Source organism: Spinacia oleracea, chromosome 1 (assembly GCF_020520425.1).
Source record: "Spinacia oleracea cultivar Varoflay chromosome 1, BTI_SOV_V1, whole genome shotgun sequence".
Classification (NCBI taxonomy): Eukaryota; Viridiplantae; Streptophyta; class Magnoliopsida; order Caryophyllales; family Amaranthaceae; genus Spinacia; species Spinacia oleracea.
In genome coordinates, this window is record NC_079487.1 from 125,323,345 (window position 1) to 125,342,759 (window position 19,415).

General features: G+C 36.9%; 1 protein-coding gene across 2 annotated transcripts; it reads left to right on the forward strand.

Annotated features, from left to right (window-relative positions):
* Nucleotides 1–701: 701 nt before the first annotated feature.
* On the forward strand, nucleotides 702–18,468 carry LOC110789544 (phospholipid-transporting ATPase 3). 2 transcript variants are annotated; one of them, XM_021994238.2, is made up of 27 exons: nucleotides 702–1,276; nucleotides 5,814–5,879; nucleotides 5,999–6,060; nucleotides 6,621–6,702; nucleotides 6,887–6,997; nucleotides 7,579–7,656; nucleotides 7,852–7,948; nucleotides 9,419–9,525; nucleotides 9,646–9,711; nucleotides 9,908–10,029; nucleotides 10,157–10,253; nucleotides 10,395–10,472; nucleotides 10,555–10,671; nucleotides 10,841–10,990; nucleotides 11,067–11,171; nucleotides 11,945–12,087; nucleotides 12,582–12,683; nucleotides 12,769–12,832; nucleotides 12,924–13,136; nucleotides 13,901–14,066; nucleotides 14,156–14,235; nucleotides 14,377–14,616; nucleotides 16,284–16,505; nucleotides 16,590–16,757; nucleotides 16,834–17,196; nucleotides 17,680–17,786; nucleotides 17,899–18,468. In XM_021994238.2, exons 1-27 carry the CDS (start codon nucleotides 1,118–1,120, stop codon nucleotides 18,212–18,214), a joined length of 3,681 nt encoding a protein of 1,226 aa, XP_021849930.1. In that variant the 5' UTR covers nucleotides 702–1,117; the 3' UTR covers nucleotides 18,215–18,468. The 2 variants fall into 2 exon arrangements, with proteins under 2 accessions (XP_021849930.1, XP_021849931.1); XM_021994239.2 differs by having other exon boundaries at nucleotides 6,004–6,060.
* Nucleotides 18,469–19,415: the final 947 nt, after the last annotated feature.

Sequence of the window (19,415 nt, forward strand, 5' to 3'; positions counted from 1 at the left end):
TCCATATTGTCTGACAATTTCTTGACACATCATTATGTTATGCATGATAAATCTACCATGCACAAAGGCCCCTTGATTCTCAGCTATCAACATAGGTAGCACACATTTCATTCTCTCACAGAGGATTTTTGTGATGCATTTATAAATTACATTGCAACAGGATATGGGCCTGAATTCAGTAACATTTTTTGGACATTTTGTCTTGGGAATCAGAGTGATAGTAGTGGAATTAATCTCTTTTAGGAGTTTTCCAGTGTGGAAAAAGTCCAGAACAGGCTTTGTTACATCCTCCCCAACTATGTTCCAGTTTTCTCTGAAAAAATGGCTCCCAAACCCATCTGGGCCAGGGGCTTTGTCACCATTAATAGAGAACATAGCATACTTGACTTCCTCATTAGTGACAGGGGCTAATAATTGGTCTTTCTGCAGTTGGGCTTTGTCACTATAAATTTTTATTTATAAGTATATTTGATGAATTTGTTTGTGTTTCTTAAGAGTTTTAATTTCCTGCAACAAATTTTCAAAAGGTTATAAACGAGTTTTAATTAGATATTTAGATGTATATGGACAAACCAATTTACAACCAAATTTAAAACGAGTTGTGTATAAACAATTTACAAGTCAAAAATAAAATCGTTGGTCTTTAACTTACTAGTTTTGACCGTATTTGTTCACGATTTGTAAACGTATGATAAATAGAATATTATTCACGCGGAAAGAATCGCGTCATCGGTGAGAGAAAGCGCAGATGAAGAACTTGACCATCGCCGTTAAAAAATTAGCGAAGGCCTAACCAGTCAGAAAATTCGATACAAGAAAAAGGAAAACAAAATTCAGGGGAAGTTCTTCGAACTTGAAAATCCAGAACTTCAACCCGACCTATTCAAGCAGGCGATCGACGAACGTGGAGTGAGAGAAAAATGGGGGGTGAATCTTTTGGAATCCTCACTCATTTTTGAACAACAAACATCCTTTCATCTTCTTCCTCATTTTTCGCAATTCAAAAAGAAATTGAAAATTTCCCCAAACAATTCCGCCATTGTTGAATTTTTTTGAAGCAGAAGAGATTTTTGAAAATTAGGGTTGTAAATTTGAAGGATAAAAGCGAGGGCGGGAGATGGCGGGGTGGGATAGGCTTCAATCATCGTCGAGATCGGGTTTGGATCGCTCATCTTCGACTCGTTCGGTCCGACTTGGTCGTGTTCAGCCTCAGGCACCTTCTCACCGCACCATCTATTGCAATGACCGTGATACCAATGCCCTCACCAAATTCAAGGTTAGAAAAACAGCAAGTTTTTATTTTTATAATTTTGATGTCATATTTTCGGTATTAATTTGCAATTATTAAATATCTACAATTATGTTTTAAGCTCTTAGTATGCTGGTTGAGGATGGATGACTGAATTAAGGTTTGCATTTGTCTTAACTTGCCTATATGGAAAACATTTTTTTGTTTGTTTTGGGTATAATGGTTAACAATATGCCCTGAATAATAATGCACTTTTACAAACTCTGGAATTGCTATGGAGTCTGCTGATCTGGTGATCATACTTTTAATAATTCCGGAACTAAGAAATGGTGGTTGCTCATTTGGCTCAAACTTGAGTATGCTTTATCTTGGTTGGGAATGAATGTTTCAGGGTACTTTTCGTTAAACCTTTGATCATTGTGTTAACAAAATAATCTTGCTACAAATCCTGTTCATATATATCCAGTTGTTCCTGAATGTCCTTTGAGTCATGAATGTTGACCATCTTTCACCTGGAAGCTCTTCTTGTGCTCGTTTAGAGATGCAAAATGAATGGGATTTGGAGATGAAATTTTGCGTGCTTCATATCCCTGCTCAATTTGCAAAAATTGTTATAGTTATGAACTTAGCATAGAGTGAGTGTTACTCTGTAGAAGCTAAAATTGTGGGTGTTGAGTAGATTTTGATGAACTCAGATGACAAATAATGTATGCCCTTCTATGCCAAGTTAGTAGAGCAGATTGGATGGGCTTGCATCTGATGTTACTTGCATTTCTTGTTTCATGGAAAGTACTTTGTCTAATTTTTGGACATGCAAATATTGTATTAGGATTAATCATACAAGTTAGACAAAAAATAAGCAGCACTTTGTAAAAGTAGGTTTGAGATGAACGATAAACCATAGAAGCCATACATATGAAGAGGCAGATAATGGAGAATTATCTGGCGAGGGAAAATGATTTTCATGTTTATGCCAAGCTGTGCATGATGGTTTTATGGAGAGGGGCAGCGAAGGCTTGCCAGAGAATGAAATGAAGAGGGGAGGGAGGTGGGGGGGGGGGGGGTGGAGAAAGGAGCCACCTTAGTTTTAAAAAGCGCGCTTTTTTGCTCTTAAAGCCCTGGAAGCCCAGAAGCTCACAGCAAAACGCTTCTGCCAGCCGAAGCCTAGCGACATACAAGAAGCGCGCGCTTCCTAGCGCTTCGGTGCTTCTGCGCTTTTGCGCTTCCTGTAGTCTGGGCACAAGCCTGGGCACATCAGACCCTTTTTTTTATAAAAAATAAATCCACTTTACTCTAATCTTCTTTTCTAAAGTATCACGTGATTTCTTTTTTTAAAAAAACGAATATTTAGGAAGTTTTTGAAAATCCTAGTGCAATTTTCTCCCGTAGCCGGATTTCTCTATCCTTCTCGCCAGAATTGTCCCGTCGGATTCTGAATTTTTCTTTCATCGTTTTGATTTCTCTTTTTTCATCATCTTTTCTTTCCATATTTTCTCCATATTTTCTGAACTTTTGGAATTTTATTATTTCTTTCCGGGTGCGCTTCGCCTACGAAAAGCGTGCGCTTTCGCTTTTCGCTTTGCGCTTAAGCTCCAGGGCCCTTTTGCGCTTTAGTGCGCTTCGCGCTTTTTAAAACTAAGGGAGCCACAACTAGTAGTATGAGAAAGGAAATGAAGGGGCGGAGGAGAAAATTAGCTTAGGGGAATTGGGGTTAGGGTATTTGGGATTATCTAAATTTTTTCAATTAAAATTTGAACCTTATTGCTGGTGATAACTTCCCATTGTTTTTTTTGTGAAAAATTATCCAAATAGTGACTTCAGGGGTCATTTGATACTTCGTGGGGAGAGGGTGCGTGTGTGCGGGGGGAATGCACAAAAGGAAGGTTTAGGTAAAAATCTAAGTGCTTTTAGAGCTTAACACTTCACTCTAGCTATACAGTAGCCTAAAAAAAGGGATTTGTCTAAGGTCTATTTATCATCCATAAGGTCAATGTCATTGCAAATATTACATACCATGTCATGTCCAGACTCAAAGCTAACTCGTAATGTTTCTTGATACTAATCCCCTAAAAAAAAGGACCTCTGTAGGTAATCAACTACTTAAAAGAAATGAATGGTGCAGACTAGCAGAAAAGGAAGGGAGGCTGAACCGCTGAATATATTTTCTAGGGCCATAATCACATTAATGTGTAGTACTTCTTATGAAGTATAATGTGATTGCAAAATCTTTGTTTTCCTTATGTTTTCCAATGGCGGTGTTTGTGGAGCTATGAGCATATGCTCTGGAAATTTGTTTAGTGAAACACTAAATAGTATAGTGGTGAGGTAGTTATATTCATTATGGAAAAGGAAATCTTCTTTATTGGACTGTCTTAGAAATAGATTCTGTGTTCTCGAGAAACAGGGAAGTAGTTGTTAGTTGTTACTTTTCTTTTTTGGTTAAGGTTTGGTATTTTGGGTCTGAGTTTTTTAAAGAATTCATATTGTCTTTAATTTAGAACTAGTGTTTAACCTGAGTCAAGCTCAGGATATTGTTCCAAAATACTTTTTTTTTCTTCTTCTGTTTTTCGGATTAGTTGCATACTCAAAATATCTAAGATTTTCTTGTAAAAAGAAGATCATTTTTTAAAATCAAGTACTTCAATGATGTTTCCCTAGGGGAGGGGAGGTACAAGAATTAAGAAAGTGGGTAAAATTGAGAGAGGACCGCAAATACATGTGAATTACTCACAAACCCCAAGGGAGTAAAGGAGTTAGGAAAGTCAACAAGGGTGTATTGGGTATTTGCACTGTGAAAAGAGATAGCATATATCCTAAAATGGGTATGGTGGAATTTTTATGAAACATCCTTAAAAGCTAATTGGAGCGATGTTCTTGGAAACAAGGTAGTAACATATATTTTTGAGGGATTTTTTTTGAAAGTGTCCCTTATGGTTGTTGCTTTAGTTGTATGAAATATTTGATGGACTTAAGTTTATTCTTGATTCTGTGAGGCCATTGTGAATTTGTAATTCACAATTTGAGAGTGTTTATACTTTATACTTCCTCCGTGCTATATCTGCTTTTTCTACTACAACTTGTGAGTTTTCACGATTGCCAATGCACAACTTTAATCATTAATATCTTTAATTACCTTTTAGGGAAAATGATTAAGAAGTTCATATTTTTAAAGTACATATCGAGACAAATCTAACAACACCCCGCATGACTTATTTTTCCTTACATAAAATTCACAAATAACTGGTGAAGGGGTAGTGTTTGAGTGGTGTAAAAAAAATTATCTGTTGCAAAACTTGCAATAGAAAAAGAATGGAGGAAGTATTTCCTAGCCAAAAATAAAGTCTTTCCTTGTCTTAACTCCATCCCTTGATGAATAATTCCACACATTACGGATATCTAAAACTTCTTGCAATGAACTGTAGGGGGGAGGTTCACTTTAGGCAGTACTTTTATAAGTTAGTTATGGGGAGCTTGGGGAGCAAGTGAGGAGTTAATAACGGAAGAAATGTTCCCGGAAAACAAAGCGAAAAAGGAGTCAATCCCAGTCGTAACCTCATAAAGTCCGTCGCCGCTCGATTATTCCGCTACATAAAGAGATGATTAGTGAGAGAGAATCATGTCGAATATTGTTTAGTGTTGTAGTTAGCTTTTAGAGAGTTAACTGCAGAGAATCAGGCCTCTCGAATGCTTGAAGACCATTTACATTTTCTGTAATTCCAGCTGACCGGTTTATCAATCAAAATAATATTCTTCTTCTACCAGTAATGGTGTTTAAGCTATGTAAATTTTTAGCACTGATGTTAACGTTTCTATTTGTGTAAAAAATAAAATTTTATCAAATAAAATCCTTATTTGCACAAATCTCAGTTGATGCTTTATCTTCTCTCGCTAGGAATGCCACTTGCCCCACTATCCATTTTTATATATTTCAACTATCGTAAGCTACGTCTATATATATTCTAGCTTTAATGTATGTGCCAATTCTGTTGTGGAAAACAATAGGGATGAAAGGAGTATATCTTTTTTATTGGTTTATATTTATCACACAGAATATATCAATAATAAAGTTGAGCCAAGGTTTAAAGGCAAAAGAAACCATGGACGGATTTGTGAAAAGGAGAAGATTGATGTATTACATGTAATACTTCCTCCGTTCTTTTTTAAATGACACAATTATTTAGGCACGTTTGCCAATGCACGATTTCAAACATTAATAACTTCCATTATGGATAAGAAAAAATTATAATTTTTTTTATTTAAAAAGTATTTATTGAGACGAATCTAATAAGACCCTACACGATTATGTTTTTTCTTAAGCATAAATCACAAAAGGAAGACAAAGGAACATGTGTGAATAGTGTCAAAAATCCAATTGTGTCATATAAATAAGAACAGAGGAAGTATGTAACTATTGTGAATAAAATTGATTTGTAAACTTGGAAAGTACTCCCCTGGTAGCAGAATATCCTAGAATCTTACCCTTTAAGTTTGTCTCAGAAGCACTTTGGTTGTTTGCTATTCTCAGAAGGATATTCTTTTGAAAAGTTTGGCTTGGTTTTTTCAGGGGAACTCTGTTTCAACTACAAAGTACAATGTTCTTACGTTTTTGCCTAAAGGGTTATTTGAACAGGTATACTTATTTGTCTTTACACGGCGCAATAAGAAGTGTTACTCGTATATATGTTGTATAATTCATTTTTATTTTGTAGTTTCTTGACTTCATGAAGTGTGTTTTGATCATTCTGACAGTTTAGACGGGTGGCCAATTTGTACTTCCTTACAATCTCCATTTTATCGTGGACACCAATGAGGTATAGTCTTTCACTGTGAACTCCTTGGAAAACCACACCCGCTTATTTATACTATGACGTGTTGGAACTATCGTCTTGAAATTCTGGCTCAACTGGAAATTACTGTTCTGCTGATTGATGAGTATTGTTGATGTACAATTTGAGGATCCTTCTTAGCCTTACTCCCCCCCCCCCCCGCCCCGCCCCCCCCCCCCCCCCCCCCCTCTCTAAAAATTTGCCTGGACCTTTTGTGATCAATTCAACCTGCGTGGAAGATGATAGGCTTGACAAATTTGCGTTTTTGCTGTTTTTTTCAAAAATAATGAAGTGTATTTTTTTTTGCCAAGCAAGTATCAAGTGATGACCACTGCCATTTTGGCATTTCTCACTTGCCATTGTGCCGTCTGCTGTTTCAAAGAGAGATTCCTGGTTCTTACAATCTTGAATAGAGCTCTGCAGTTCATTGATTGATTTGTTTCATGTTCCTTTTCCATTTGCTTCCCCGTTCCTCTCTTTAGTACTTGCTAATTGAAATTTCTCAATCCTGATTTGGAAGTGATGGGCTCTTTCTGTTGTTGCAGTCCCGTGAGTCCAATAACAAATGTGGCCCCTTTAAGTATGGTGCTTTTCATTTCCCTTGTGAAAGAGGCTTTTGAGGATTGGGTGAGTTTTCTCTCAGCTTTAACAAAAAACATTTTGTTTGTATTACTCTGGCTTTGGAAGACATATTTATTTTGGTGGTTGTTCTTTTCTACTCCTGTCCCGGTCTCCTGGATATTAAATTTTATCTGTTTACTGGCACTATTTTTGAAATTATTTGTCTGATTTTTTTGTTTATGTTTAACAGAAGCGATTTCAGAATGATTTGTCCGTAAACAATACCCTTGTAGATGTACTACAAGGACAGAGGTGGGATAGAATCCCTTGGAAAAAGTTGCAGGTTGGCGATATTGTCCGTGTAAGTGTTTCTCTAGTACATGTCATCTTATAAGGATAATTATGTGGCTGTTGATGTAACCTTTTATATAACATCAGGCAATGTAGCAAAAATTACGTGTTATCACTTGTAAGATTTATTATAAAGTCCATCGGACAGTTATGTGACATGTGGCCTCTTTGAAAAAGCACTTGACAGATTCAAATCATTCCGTTAAGTGGTAGCAAAAAATTAAGTTTTAAGTATAATAAGATACTGATGTGTACAAGGTATAAGATAATAAGATACAGAATTTATAGTACAAAAATAATAGTGGAAATTGTAAAAATCACGCTTATGTTTATGCTATTGTATCCAAATGTCTGTATTTAACTGGATTTTTTTTATTGTGTCCGCAATCTACAATGTAAACATTTTTTGTGTCAGACACGTAGATCCATACCCATATATAGCACTGTATCCAAGTATAGGCATCATACATTTGACCAGAACAAGCCAGCATTATTTTGTTTTAGCCATATGCTCTTAATTTTTTTTGGTGAGAGATTAAATTTGGGTTTAGTTACTTTAGGACTAAGTACATTTGAATTTTCTTTTTGCAGGTCAAGCAAGATGGGTATTTCCCGGCAGATATTCTTTTTCTTGCAAGCACAAATGCAGATGGCGTGTGTTATGTTGAGGTTAAGAAATGTCCTTAAATCTTGTAGCCAAAAAATTATGTTGTTTTATGCGATGTATGTAGGAATTTCTTTTCTTCGGTTGTATTATATCCTCTTAAGTGGGGAATCTCATTTCTTTTTTAGGTGGATTCATCTTTTCAGTTATCATTTCATTTGTGACAATACATTTAGATCAGTATCTTTCTTTAATTACAGACGTCAAATTTGGATGGTGAAACAAATTTGAAGATTCGTAAAGCATTGGAGAAGACATGGGATTACTTGACACCCGAGAAGGCCTCTGAATTCAAAGGTTTATCATTGTCATGGTTTATTTGATCATTAATGTTTCTAGGTTCAAAAAGGCATTTTTCTTTTGATAGTTGAAATTATTTATATTTCTTATGCATTTTTTTAGGACTGAAGTTATGGTGGGTCTTAAATTAAAGACAATTAATTGAGTTATTAGCATGCTGCTTGTTATTGCTGTGGATGGATTCAGTTATTTCTCCTCTGTGTGATGCTTTTACTGTTCGCTTCTCGAAAATTTAGAATCTGTCAACTTTGATCTGTTGATGTTTTCTTCGGATCATGTTTTCAAAGCCGTCCCTGTTGCATCACCTGCGTGTCTGAACAACTTTCTCAGTGTTCTAGATTACAGGGGAGTCATAATTATTTACAGTTTCGTGTGCTTCAATAAGGTGTCCACGTCTCTTTAGGCATTACACCAATTAGCATGTCAGTGAGACTTATGATTTACTGTTGAGCTCTTGGTGCATCCTTTTTGCCTCTCTTGTCTATGATAGTCATATACTTTCTCCGTTCTTTTAAGTTGACACTTCTTCCTTTTTGCGATGTTTCTTTTAGTTGACACATTTCTATTTTGGGTACGTTTTGTGAATTAAAATGTAAATTATGCTCTCACTCATTTCTCTAACTCCCCTGTTTCCCTAAACAAACCCAGACCATTAATTCCTCCGGTCACTTCTCACGGTGCTCCAACGCCACTTCCACTAGAACTCTCCCCCATCCTACATCAAATTAGAGCATCAACTTCTTTCTCTCTCATCTAATCGATCGACAATGGGGTAGAGAGTCCACAGATTGGTAATGGTGGCGATGTTCCCATGGTTTCTCCATCTCCTAGCTTCAAGAGGTTCAATTGCCTCTCTTATGGCAAGAATGTATCTATTTTGAAGAGTATCCATGGGTCTAACTCCATGGTTATTCCAGATCAGAAGAGGGTTGAGAAGGGGTGCGAGAGGAGGAGGAAAGAGGCTAGGCTTTGTTTAATTTGTTGGTGGTTGTTGCAACGGTGATGGGAGTGCGAAAAAGAGAGTAAGAGAATTCGAAGGAAGGTGATGGTTGATTGTGAGAACGGGTTGATGAGAGGCCATGATTGCAAGAGGAGAGATAAAAATGGGTTGACAAGGATGGGGTGGTGAAGGTGGAGGTGGTTGAGGACTTGAGGAAGAAGGACGGTGAATTGGTGATGGCTAATTGTGAGCTTGTCTAGAAGAAGAAGGGTAAGGGTGGGTCACGTGGGTGGGTAATATGAGGGGTAACTTTGACTTTTGACTTTCACTCTCACGGTCTCACCCTTCCTTAAGTTTTGGGCCAAAATGAAGTGTGCCATCTAAATAAAAAAGGAGGAAGTATTGCGGTGGTGTTTTTTTCTTGTAAAAACAGATTTGATGAATATATTATTTTGTTTTAGTCTTTTATGTAAGTTTTGTTTTGGTTGTTGTCTTGCTTACAAGGTCATATCTTTAATCTTCTCCAGGTGAAGTACAGTGCGAACAACCTAATAATTCCTTGTATACATTCACTGGCAACCTCATTATTCAAAAGCAGACTTTACCTTTGTCCCCGAACCAGCTTCTGCTGAGAGTATGACTTATCTCTTGGTCATATATATTATAATAATGTCTACATGTTCTCATCAGTACATGCTGGCCTCTTTCACCAAAAGGAGCTGGTGCTGACTTTACTTGTTTGATTGTACTAAAGGGTTGCAGTCTGAGAAATACGGAGTACATTGTTGGTGCTGTGGTATACTCTGGGCATGAGACTAAGGTATGTTCTTGTGCCGCACATGATTAGTTTTTTGGCAGATAATTCCTTTTTGTGTTGTGAAGTGGGTTGTATGGGAGGTAATTTTTATAGAAACTATAGTATTTGCTTCAGCTGCATGGTTTTCCATTTTTCTTGTGTTCCGTGTCCTGTTTGCTATCTATTAAGGACTTACGGTTAACCCTGGTTCAACTGACAGGTTATGATGAATACCATGAATGTTCCTTCAAAACGAAGTACATTGGAAAGGAAGCTTGACAAATTGATTCTTGCTCTTTTTGCTACTTTGTTTATGATGTGCCTCATTGGTTCAATAGGCAGGTACAATATGATGTGTACTATGATTTTTTGTATGATCTAGTGAACCTGTCTGCCTTTCAATTTTTTGGTTTGACTAAACTCTTGTAAAATTTTAATGTTCAGACCTTTAACCTTTGCTGTGTCTCAGTGGTATTTTTATAGACCTCAAGTACTATTACTTGGGACTTCGAGGAAATTTGTCCGGAGCCGATGAACTTCAATTTGATCCAAGCAACAGATTCTTGGTGTGTTTCTTCTTAAAGAAGATAACTGTGTGTGTTGGGTCTTGCTTGCATGCCTGCACATGTGCCCATTAATGTAATCTTAATTTTTGCTCTCTATAACTCCTCTCACCCGGTTTCATTTTTTTGGCTTGGTTATTGCAGGTGATCATCTTGACTATGTTTACATTGATCACTTTATTTTCAACCATCATCCCTATATCACTTTATGTTTCAATTGAGGTAACTCTGATGGTCTGATAAATTCTCTCCATGAGCATGCCCCTTGTAGATGACTAAGCAAATAATTTCCATGGCATTTCAGGGGATTAAATTTTTACAGTCCATTCAGTTCATCAATAATGATTTAAATATGTATCATGCTGAAACAAACACACCTGCATTGGCTAGGACATCTAATTTAAATGAAGAACTTGGACAGGTATATGATCTTTGTAAGTCCCACAATTTCTCAAGATTTCGAGTGTATAATATGTGATTTGTTCCCTGAAATAATTTCTTTTGGAGGATTCAGCTCGTCATTCGTTTACGGTATGCTGTTTGCCTAGTAGAGTTGCTGATTGGGCTAACTCTTCATCCACGTTGTGTAGGTAGAATACATATTTACTGATAAAACTGGGACTCTTACACAAAACTTGATGGAGTTTTTCAAATGTTCAATTGGAGCTCAAGTCTATGGAACTGGTATCACTGAAATAGAGAGGGGATTGGCTGAGCGCATAGGCGCTAAACTTCCCGAGGTATACTTTGCATATTCAAAGTGCCATTATTCAGTGTTTTCCTAATTGAACTTAGCGGACTGTCTACTAATGATAGGTACAGAAGTCAGCTAATGCAATTCAAGAAAAGGGGTTTAATTTTGATGATGTTAGGCTTATGCGTGGTGCATGGAGAAATGAGCCTAATCCTGATATTTGCAAGGTAAATTGGATTTTATGAAAGATTTTAAAAAGGATTTTGTTCAATTTGAGTTGCTTTTTCTTGAATGGTGTTTTGAACAGGTTATTTAGTCCTTTGCGGGTTAAATTTTTTAGCATCGGAACAAGACCTAGTTTTTAGTTTATAGATTGTATCTTACTATCATCACGACAACCACCGTCCAGAGATATTTGGCAAGCCAAGATTTTTCGAGAGTATTTCCAAAAGAACACATCTTTTTCTGAAGGAAAACATATTTACTCTCTATGCCCCTAAATAAATACCACAACTTTGAAGATCAAAGGCTAAGTGATCTATTTAAGCTATGGGATTTGTAGCATCTTCTCACTAACGTTCCTGAACCATCTAGATTTTCTTTTTGCATTTTATTTTTGGTTGATGTATCTTTGGATTTGGTTACTTTATATTATAGTAAAGGACTCAATAGTCTACTACTCTACTACTAAGAAGCGCATAACTCTTACGGCTTTGTTGTTTGTTCCTTTTGCTGCAAAACTATATTCAGTTTTTTTACGAAGTTAGCAAAGAAAAGCTATCAAATATGAAGAAAGAGTTTGGAATATAGGGAAGCCTCGTTTGGGATTTTGGCTGGGGATAGAAATTCGGACTCCTATTACTATTAATTGTGCTGTACTTCTGTGATGGTGAAATTGTTTGGATGTAGTTGATAGACTGGCATTTACATTATCCTACTTTGCATGACTACATGTTTTACCCCTTAAATTATTTGTGTTTTTTCTTCTTCTTTTGTCTAGGAGTTCTTCAGGTGCCTTGCAATATGTCATACCGTGCTTCCTGAAGGTGATGAATCTCCTGAAAAAGTTGTGTACCAAGCGGCTTCTCCCGATGAGGCAGCTTTAGTTGTCGCTGCTAAGAATTTTGGCTTCTTCTTCTACAGGTCTGCAAATTATACTACTATTCATGGGATAACTTCTGCAGTTTTAAACCCCCCCCCCCCCCCCCCCCCCCCCCCCCCCCCCCCCCCCCCGATGTGCAAGTATTTTAAAATGAAGTATTAGAGACTTCCACATCTAGAATAGGCTTAAGCCAGATATGAGGTATCAGTCTTATTACTTTGTTGTAGTAGTCATACCAGCTAATTTCTATTTCTTGGGGGTTATGGTTTGTTGTTTGATGGTATATTTGTGGTCCTGTCATGCTGACCGAAATTTTTGTTTGCATTCATGGAAGAATTGTTACAGGAATTCTAGAACATGAAGTAGCTTAAGTCAGTTTTCACTTTGTTTAATTTCTATGGGGTTTATGGTTTGTTGTTGGCTGGTGTATTTTTGGTCCTGTTACACTGCCATGAATTTTACTTAATGTGTTATTTATAAGTATGAAACACCTGTCTATAGCTCTTAACATTTAATTCTGATATTACATTTCCAGGCGTACACCGACAACCATTTATGTGCGCGAGTCACATGTTGAAAAGATGGGTAAAATTGATGACGTGCCTTATGAAATTTTAAACGTTCTCGAGTTTAATAGGTGTTACACTCTTTTTCTCTTGCTGTTTTCTTTTTAGAAAAAGTTATTTTGGTATATGTAGCTCACTTTTTTTCCCGCTCACCAGTACACGGAAGCGCCAGTCTGTTGTGTGTCGATGTCCTGATGGTAGGCTTATTTTGTACTGCAAGGTACGGCTTCTAGAATTTTATAGATCTTAGTTTAGAACGCTGTTTGAAATTTGGAATTACTTGGAAATTCATTTAAAAATTTGTCGCTCAGGGTGCTGATACTGTCATCTATGAAAGATTGGGAGAAGGGAATGAGGATATAAAGAAAGCTACTAGAGAGCACTTGGAACAGTTTGGATCATCTGGGTTACGCACACTGTGCCTGGCCTATAGAAATTTGAGCGCAGATGTCTATGAGACCTGGAATGAAAAATTTATTCAGGCCAAATCTTCTTTACGAGACCGGGAAAAGAAGCTGGACGAGGTATTTGTCTTCTCATAGAGTCTTAATTGAATGATTCTTTGGGTCTTTTTATAAAATAAAAATAAAAATGCAATTTTATGACATTGTTTAGTCTGTTAAATAAGTTTCTGGTGCCTGTTAAGCAAATCACAATGCAATTCCTGTCTGTCAGTGGCTGAAGATGAAATGCTTTTTTTGTTCCATATTTTGCTGTGTTAAGAATTTTGGACTACGATATATACAAACTTTCTTTGCATTACTTTCCTTTTTTGTTGATTTTTCTGAAGCTTTGTTTGCCGAGTTCTTTCCTAGTTGAAAACGGCTTTCAGATATTACCACTTCTGTTGTTCATCACTCCTTGTTCCTTGCTTATTCCTTATGTAACGTTACTTGCTCTCATGTTAGACAAAGTTATTTTCACAGGTCAAGTGGTTTACATGACCTAATTACAATGTTCACCTGACTTGGGGTTCAGCTGATGCCTTCTTCTGTTTGGATGTTATCACCATACATTATCACTCGTTTTCTTATTGTCTTATTGGTCGTATAGTTTGGCTCTTTGGGTTCATGTGATGTGCGCATGTGCCACAATAAGCAGGTTAGGAGATTTTAGACATCCTGTTCCTGTATGGTTGCAAGAGTTATTTTCTGTGCTTTGTAATAGCTTAGCTTATATTCCTAGTGTATCTGATGTTTTCGGTTTGCCTTCTACTTTGCTCTGTGTGTTCCGGAAATACTCTTGGGGGATAAGTTCGGATCATTTTTCTGTGTCTTGAGTTGTGCAGGTGGCCGAACTTATAGAAAAGGATCTTACTTTGATTGGCTCAACAGCTATTGAAGATAAGCTTCAAGAAGGAGTACCTGCTTGTATAGAGACGTTAGCAAGGGCTGGAATAAAAATATGGGTGCTCACTGGAGATAAAATGGAAACAGCCATAAATATTGCGTATGGTAAGTTGTTTTATTTTCTCATTTAATTTTTCAAAGCCTGTTATGACCTTGTGTTATATCTGAAGTCTTGCATTTTGTATGCCTTGCAGCGTGCAACTTGATAAACAATGACATGAAACAATTCATTATCAGTTCTGAAACAGATGAAATTAGAGAAGTTGAAGATAGAGTAAGTGGCATTTGCCGGGTCTATTTTTCTTGGGCCTATCTTTTTGTTTGAAGCTTTATGACTTCCCTTTATCGGTGGGCGCTTTCCGCCTGAAGAAGTCAATATCTTCACTTAAAATTCTTGAATGCTGTGTGATGTTAGGGTGACCCAGTGGAAACTGCTAGATTCATTAGAGATGCCGTCAAAACACAGCTGAAGAATTGCGTTGAAGAAGCCCAGCAAATTCTCCGTACAATAGTTGGACCAAAACTAGCACTTATAATTGACGGGAAATGTCTGATGTATGCTTTAGATCCAAGTTTGCGAGGAACACTTCTGAATCTGAGCCTAAATTGTTCTTCAGTGGTCTGTTGTCGAGTTTCTCCTCTACAAAAAGCACAGGTCAGAAATTATTGAATTGTTCTTTTAAATTTTATAGTTTGCAACCTCTTGTTCCCAGTTATACATATATAACTTTTAGTAGCTTTCTGGCCTTTGCTACATCTTTCTTTCTGTGCTCTTTTGTAAAAGAAATGTCCCGGAAGTTGGGACTATCCAGCTTCCTAATGTTTTGGAAAAAGAAGCACATTAGGGAATGCTCCTAAAATGTTTCAAGTAATACAGCTATATTGAAAAATGGGTGACAGCACTTGTTTTTCAGGCTTGTCTCTCAGGGGAAAGTTATAAAAAGATTTACAATACTTTAGGGTCAAACTGTCAAAGTCTCTAGATCTTTTCCATTTCCTGTCTCCAACTGACCAAGAGTCTTCGGTAGTCAGCACGAGCCCCAGTTAGGGCTGACAAACAGGTCGGGTCGTGTTGGGTTAATCGCGTTGACTCCCCACATGACCTGTTTTAATAAACGGGTTAGCAAGCCTCAACTCTAATAAACTCACCCAACCCTTTTATTAACTCATTTATCAAACACACACATCAATAAACAACAAACAAAATAACATGATAACTTAATTAACCCATTTTATCTAAAAGAAGTTCAGGTTCAAATAAACTCAATACAACAAACAAACAAAAAATTCTTGCACTAATGTTAAGCCTTCTAGGAATTACACAATTTCTAACAACTTAGGATTACCTAAACACACTGCTAGGAGACTTGCAAGAACTCTAAATTTTTTAAGGTTCCTCTGTAACCAGATGGCATATACAACTTCCACAAAAATAATGCTTTGAAGCTGATGCTTCCCCGTCTAGATGTGAGCAACTCCTCTACAGAAAACACAAAGAAGTGTGTGGAATACGTGGAAAAAAAATGTTGATGTATTGTGAAACGGAGGTAGTACAATTTTTACTCTTTTTTTTGGGGGGTGGTGGAACTAAAATTTCACTAAATTTTCTGTTTGGGGGGCCTGGTCCACTCAAGCCATATGGAACATCCGCCACTGGCTACCCCACTTCAGAGCCCCGAAGAACGCCGGTAACAACCATCCTAGCACACAACCACCAGTCCACCAGTAAGAAATTAATCAAAAAATGAAATCCACAAAAATAATCAAAAATTTGATCAGGGAGAGAAAGTAGAACCTGACATGAGTAGTCAATGACATTGAAATGCTTGGCTCACATATTAATAAGCATGCCTTAACCTTCATCAATAATGACCCAGCTAATGATCGAACACGCCAGAGACCTGACTCATCCCATCGATTCATCTCATCAATTAGCGAGTCAGCTCAGTGACGGCGGACTTCAGGGAAGAGCATTTGACGGCGGATGTGAGTTATGGCCGTCGTTTTTGGGGCTTCGCGGTGGGGGTGTGGTGGTCGTCGAGTTGTTTTTGATAAAGAGGATGGTGGGGTGGTTGAGTTATTTTATGAAATAAATATAATGTATTTTGCTTTGTTTCTTTTAAATTATTTATGGGTTGTTTGATCTTACTTTTGCAAAATAAGGTTACAAAAGTTGTTCAACAATAACAGAGGGTCATCTTAGAAAGTCAAATAAAAAAGTTTCCACAAGTAGAAAACAGCAAACCACGTTAATGTTTTGATATCATCATACATGAAACGTTTACCAATTGTATAGCCTGAATAGTTCTTGTATATTTGCAGGTAACAAGCTTGGTGAAGAAAGGTGCAAAAAAGATTACATTGAGTATTGGTGATGGAGCCAATGATGTTAGCATGATTCAGGCGGCTCATGTTGGTGTTGGGATTAGTGGGCTGGAAGGCATGCAAGCAGTCATGGCTAGTGATTTTGCAATTGCACAGTTTCGCTTTCTCACAGACTTGCTGCTTGTGCATGGAAGGTGGTCATATATAAGAATAAGCAAGGTCTGTGTCTATTTCTTTGTCATATCTGTGCTATATGTGTAACTACTTTTTTCTGGGTCATACATTAAGGGTTCTTTCTTGCAGGTTGTAACATATTTCTTTTACAAGAATCTGACTTTTACGCTGACTCAATTTTGGTTCACCCTTCAAGCTGGGTTCTCTGGTCAGAGATACTATGATGATTGGTTTCAAGCATTTTACAATGTATTTTTTACCTCCCTGCCTGTGATTATGCTTGGACTATTTGACAAGGTTGGGCTTTCTAACTATTTTATGATCTTCTATTTAAGATATGATATTTGTGCTAATTTTTTTTGTTCAACCGCAGGATGTTAGTGCATCACTTTCAAAGAAATACCCTCAGCTGTACATGGAAGGATTGAGAAATGTCTTTTTCCAATGGAAAGTTGTTGGTATTTGGACCTTCTTCTCAGTGTACCAGTCACTCATCTTCTTTTATTTTGTTACCACATCTGGTTCTAAGCCTCAAACTTCAGCTGGCAAGATGTTTGGCTTGTGGGACATTAGCACAATGGCATTCACTTGTGTCGTCGTCACCGTCAATATACGTCTTCTCTTGTGCTGTAATAGCATCACGAGGTGGCATCATATAAGTGTTTGGGGTAGTATTGTAGCATGGTTCCTTTTCATCTTTGGTTACTCTGGTATCATGACTAACGGTGATAGGCAGGTCAGTTCATCTTTTTCTATATCCACACAAGCATGCATATAGGCATACACACACACACACACTCACCAAGATATGCTAATCTATTAATTGATTTTAACACTGTTGTCTTCTATATTTTCATGGTTACGATTGTTCATACAATTATCTAATAGATACAAATTGTTTATCAATGGAGTCGGTTATGGACGGAAATTTATTATTGAACCACAATTTTTCTCCTGCCGCTTTTTCCACATTTTGTTAAGAGCACAGCATCTAGGTGTTAAAATTTTAGGTGTTTTTTTTTTTTGTAATTATGTAAGATGAATTGTTGAGTAAATTGAGAAGTGAAGTGGGTTAATTTTGTTAGGAATCCACACAAGTTATATATCTGATAGAGTCTCAAACCTTGATTAGTCGACCTTGTCATGTTGAGCAGTGGTCTCTTGTTCTTGAACTGATTCTGTTTTCTTGTGTACTAATGCCTCGCTTTTCATATTTCAGGAAAATATTTACTATGTCATATTTGTCTTAATGAGTACTCCTTATTTTTATCTTGCACTACTTCTTGTTCCTGTTGTTGCTCTTGTCGGGGACTTCCTTTACCAAGGGTGAGATTTTGTTAATTTCTTTTTTCTTGGTAGCATTGTGATTCACTGATTTGACCAAATTATAGATGATAAAGGAAGAGTTGCTGAGAGTTCAAAATTGTTTTGATTTCAGGGTACAAAGATGGTTTTTTCCCTATGATTATCAAGTTATACAAGAGATTCATCGGCATGAACCAGATGATAACCGTAGGGCACAATTTTTAGAGGTCCGGGAACATCTGACTGCAGAAGAGGCAAGGAGCTATGCTTTGGCTCAACTACCTGGGCAGAGATCAAAACATACAGGTTTTGCCTTTGATTCTCCAGGTTATGAATCATTCTTTGCTGCTCAAGCTGGTGTGTTTGCTCCTCAAAAGCCTTGGGATGTAGCCCGAAGAGCAACCATGATGAAATCACGCGCAAAGACACCAAAGACACCAAAGACATAGAAGTTCTTCTCTAGTTTTTTTTTTTGTACAAAGAATTCCCCCATTCCCCTTTCCGGCACCACTAGGTGATTGTGTAGAATTGTTTTGTGCCATATCTTTTAGTCTTTTTTTTTTGTCCTTTGGTTACTCTCATGAAACTACGGATCGCATTTTTGATGTAGACTACATTCAGAATTAGGTGTATAACAGTTGGGTATTCTGAGATTGTAAAATTGATGTAAAATTATATGGATAATATACATTCTTCTTTAGAACCGTAATGATTCACATTTACATTTTCTGTTTGCTGTAATGACAAATTGTATCCAATTATCCTCCCAAGTTTATGAAAACATCTGTTTGTGGAACTGGCAAAGGCAAATATTATTGATTATACACATTAGTGCCCCTTTTATGTTCTATTTTTATGGAAGAAAATTGGGAGATATGTTGCACCAATACTTGCAACTCGTGCATAACTGCATAAACATTAGTACCCTACCTTATGGGAGTTTAAAGTAAATTTTACTCAGTACTTTGTATGTATGAATGTGCTTCAGTGACTAGTATACGAACTTGAGTTGTGGTTTGCATTTCCCAAAATTGGCACTTTAATGTTATGTTGACCACTTATTCATGAAAAATAAAGAGTAAATATCTTGTGCATAAGGATTACTATCCTACGAAGCAGGTGAGGGGGATATCAGACATGTGTGGCAACACACATATCGCCCCACAACATGACAAAACAGGAAAAAGGTAATACAGTAGATAAAGACAAAACACTAAATGACAAAACGAGGTTGGAGAGGCGGATATGTGATATGTGTGGCAACACATATATCAACCACAACATGACAAAATAGGGGGAAATGCAAGATGAAAAGACAAAACACAAAAATCAGAACAACAAAATAAGAGAGAGAATGAGAAAAAATAGAGAGGTAAAGAGATAAAGAGATGACAGTAGAGAAAATAAGTACCATTTTTAAAAAAAGGAAATTTGGTGAAACACTACCTTTAAGTTTGGTGGTTTTGTGAATTGCTACCTTTTAAAAAGGAAATTATATTTTACTACCTTATAAGTTTGGTTTGTTTGACTAACACTACCATTTGCCGTTTTTTGTTAATGTTTTACGTCTTTGGACTCCACTACAACGGTTATTTATTATGGCAAATGCACAAAATGATAAATGAACAGAGATATTTAAAAGAATAGAAG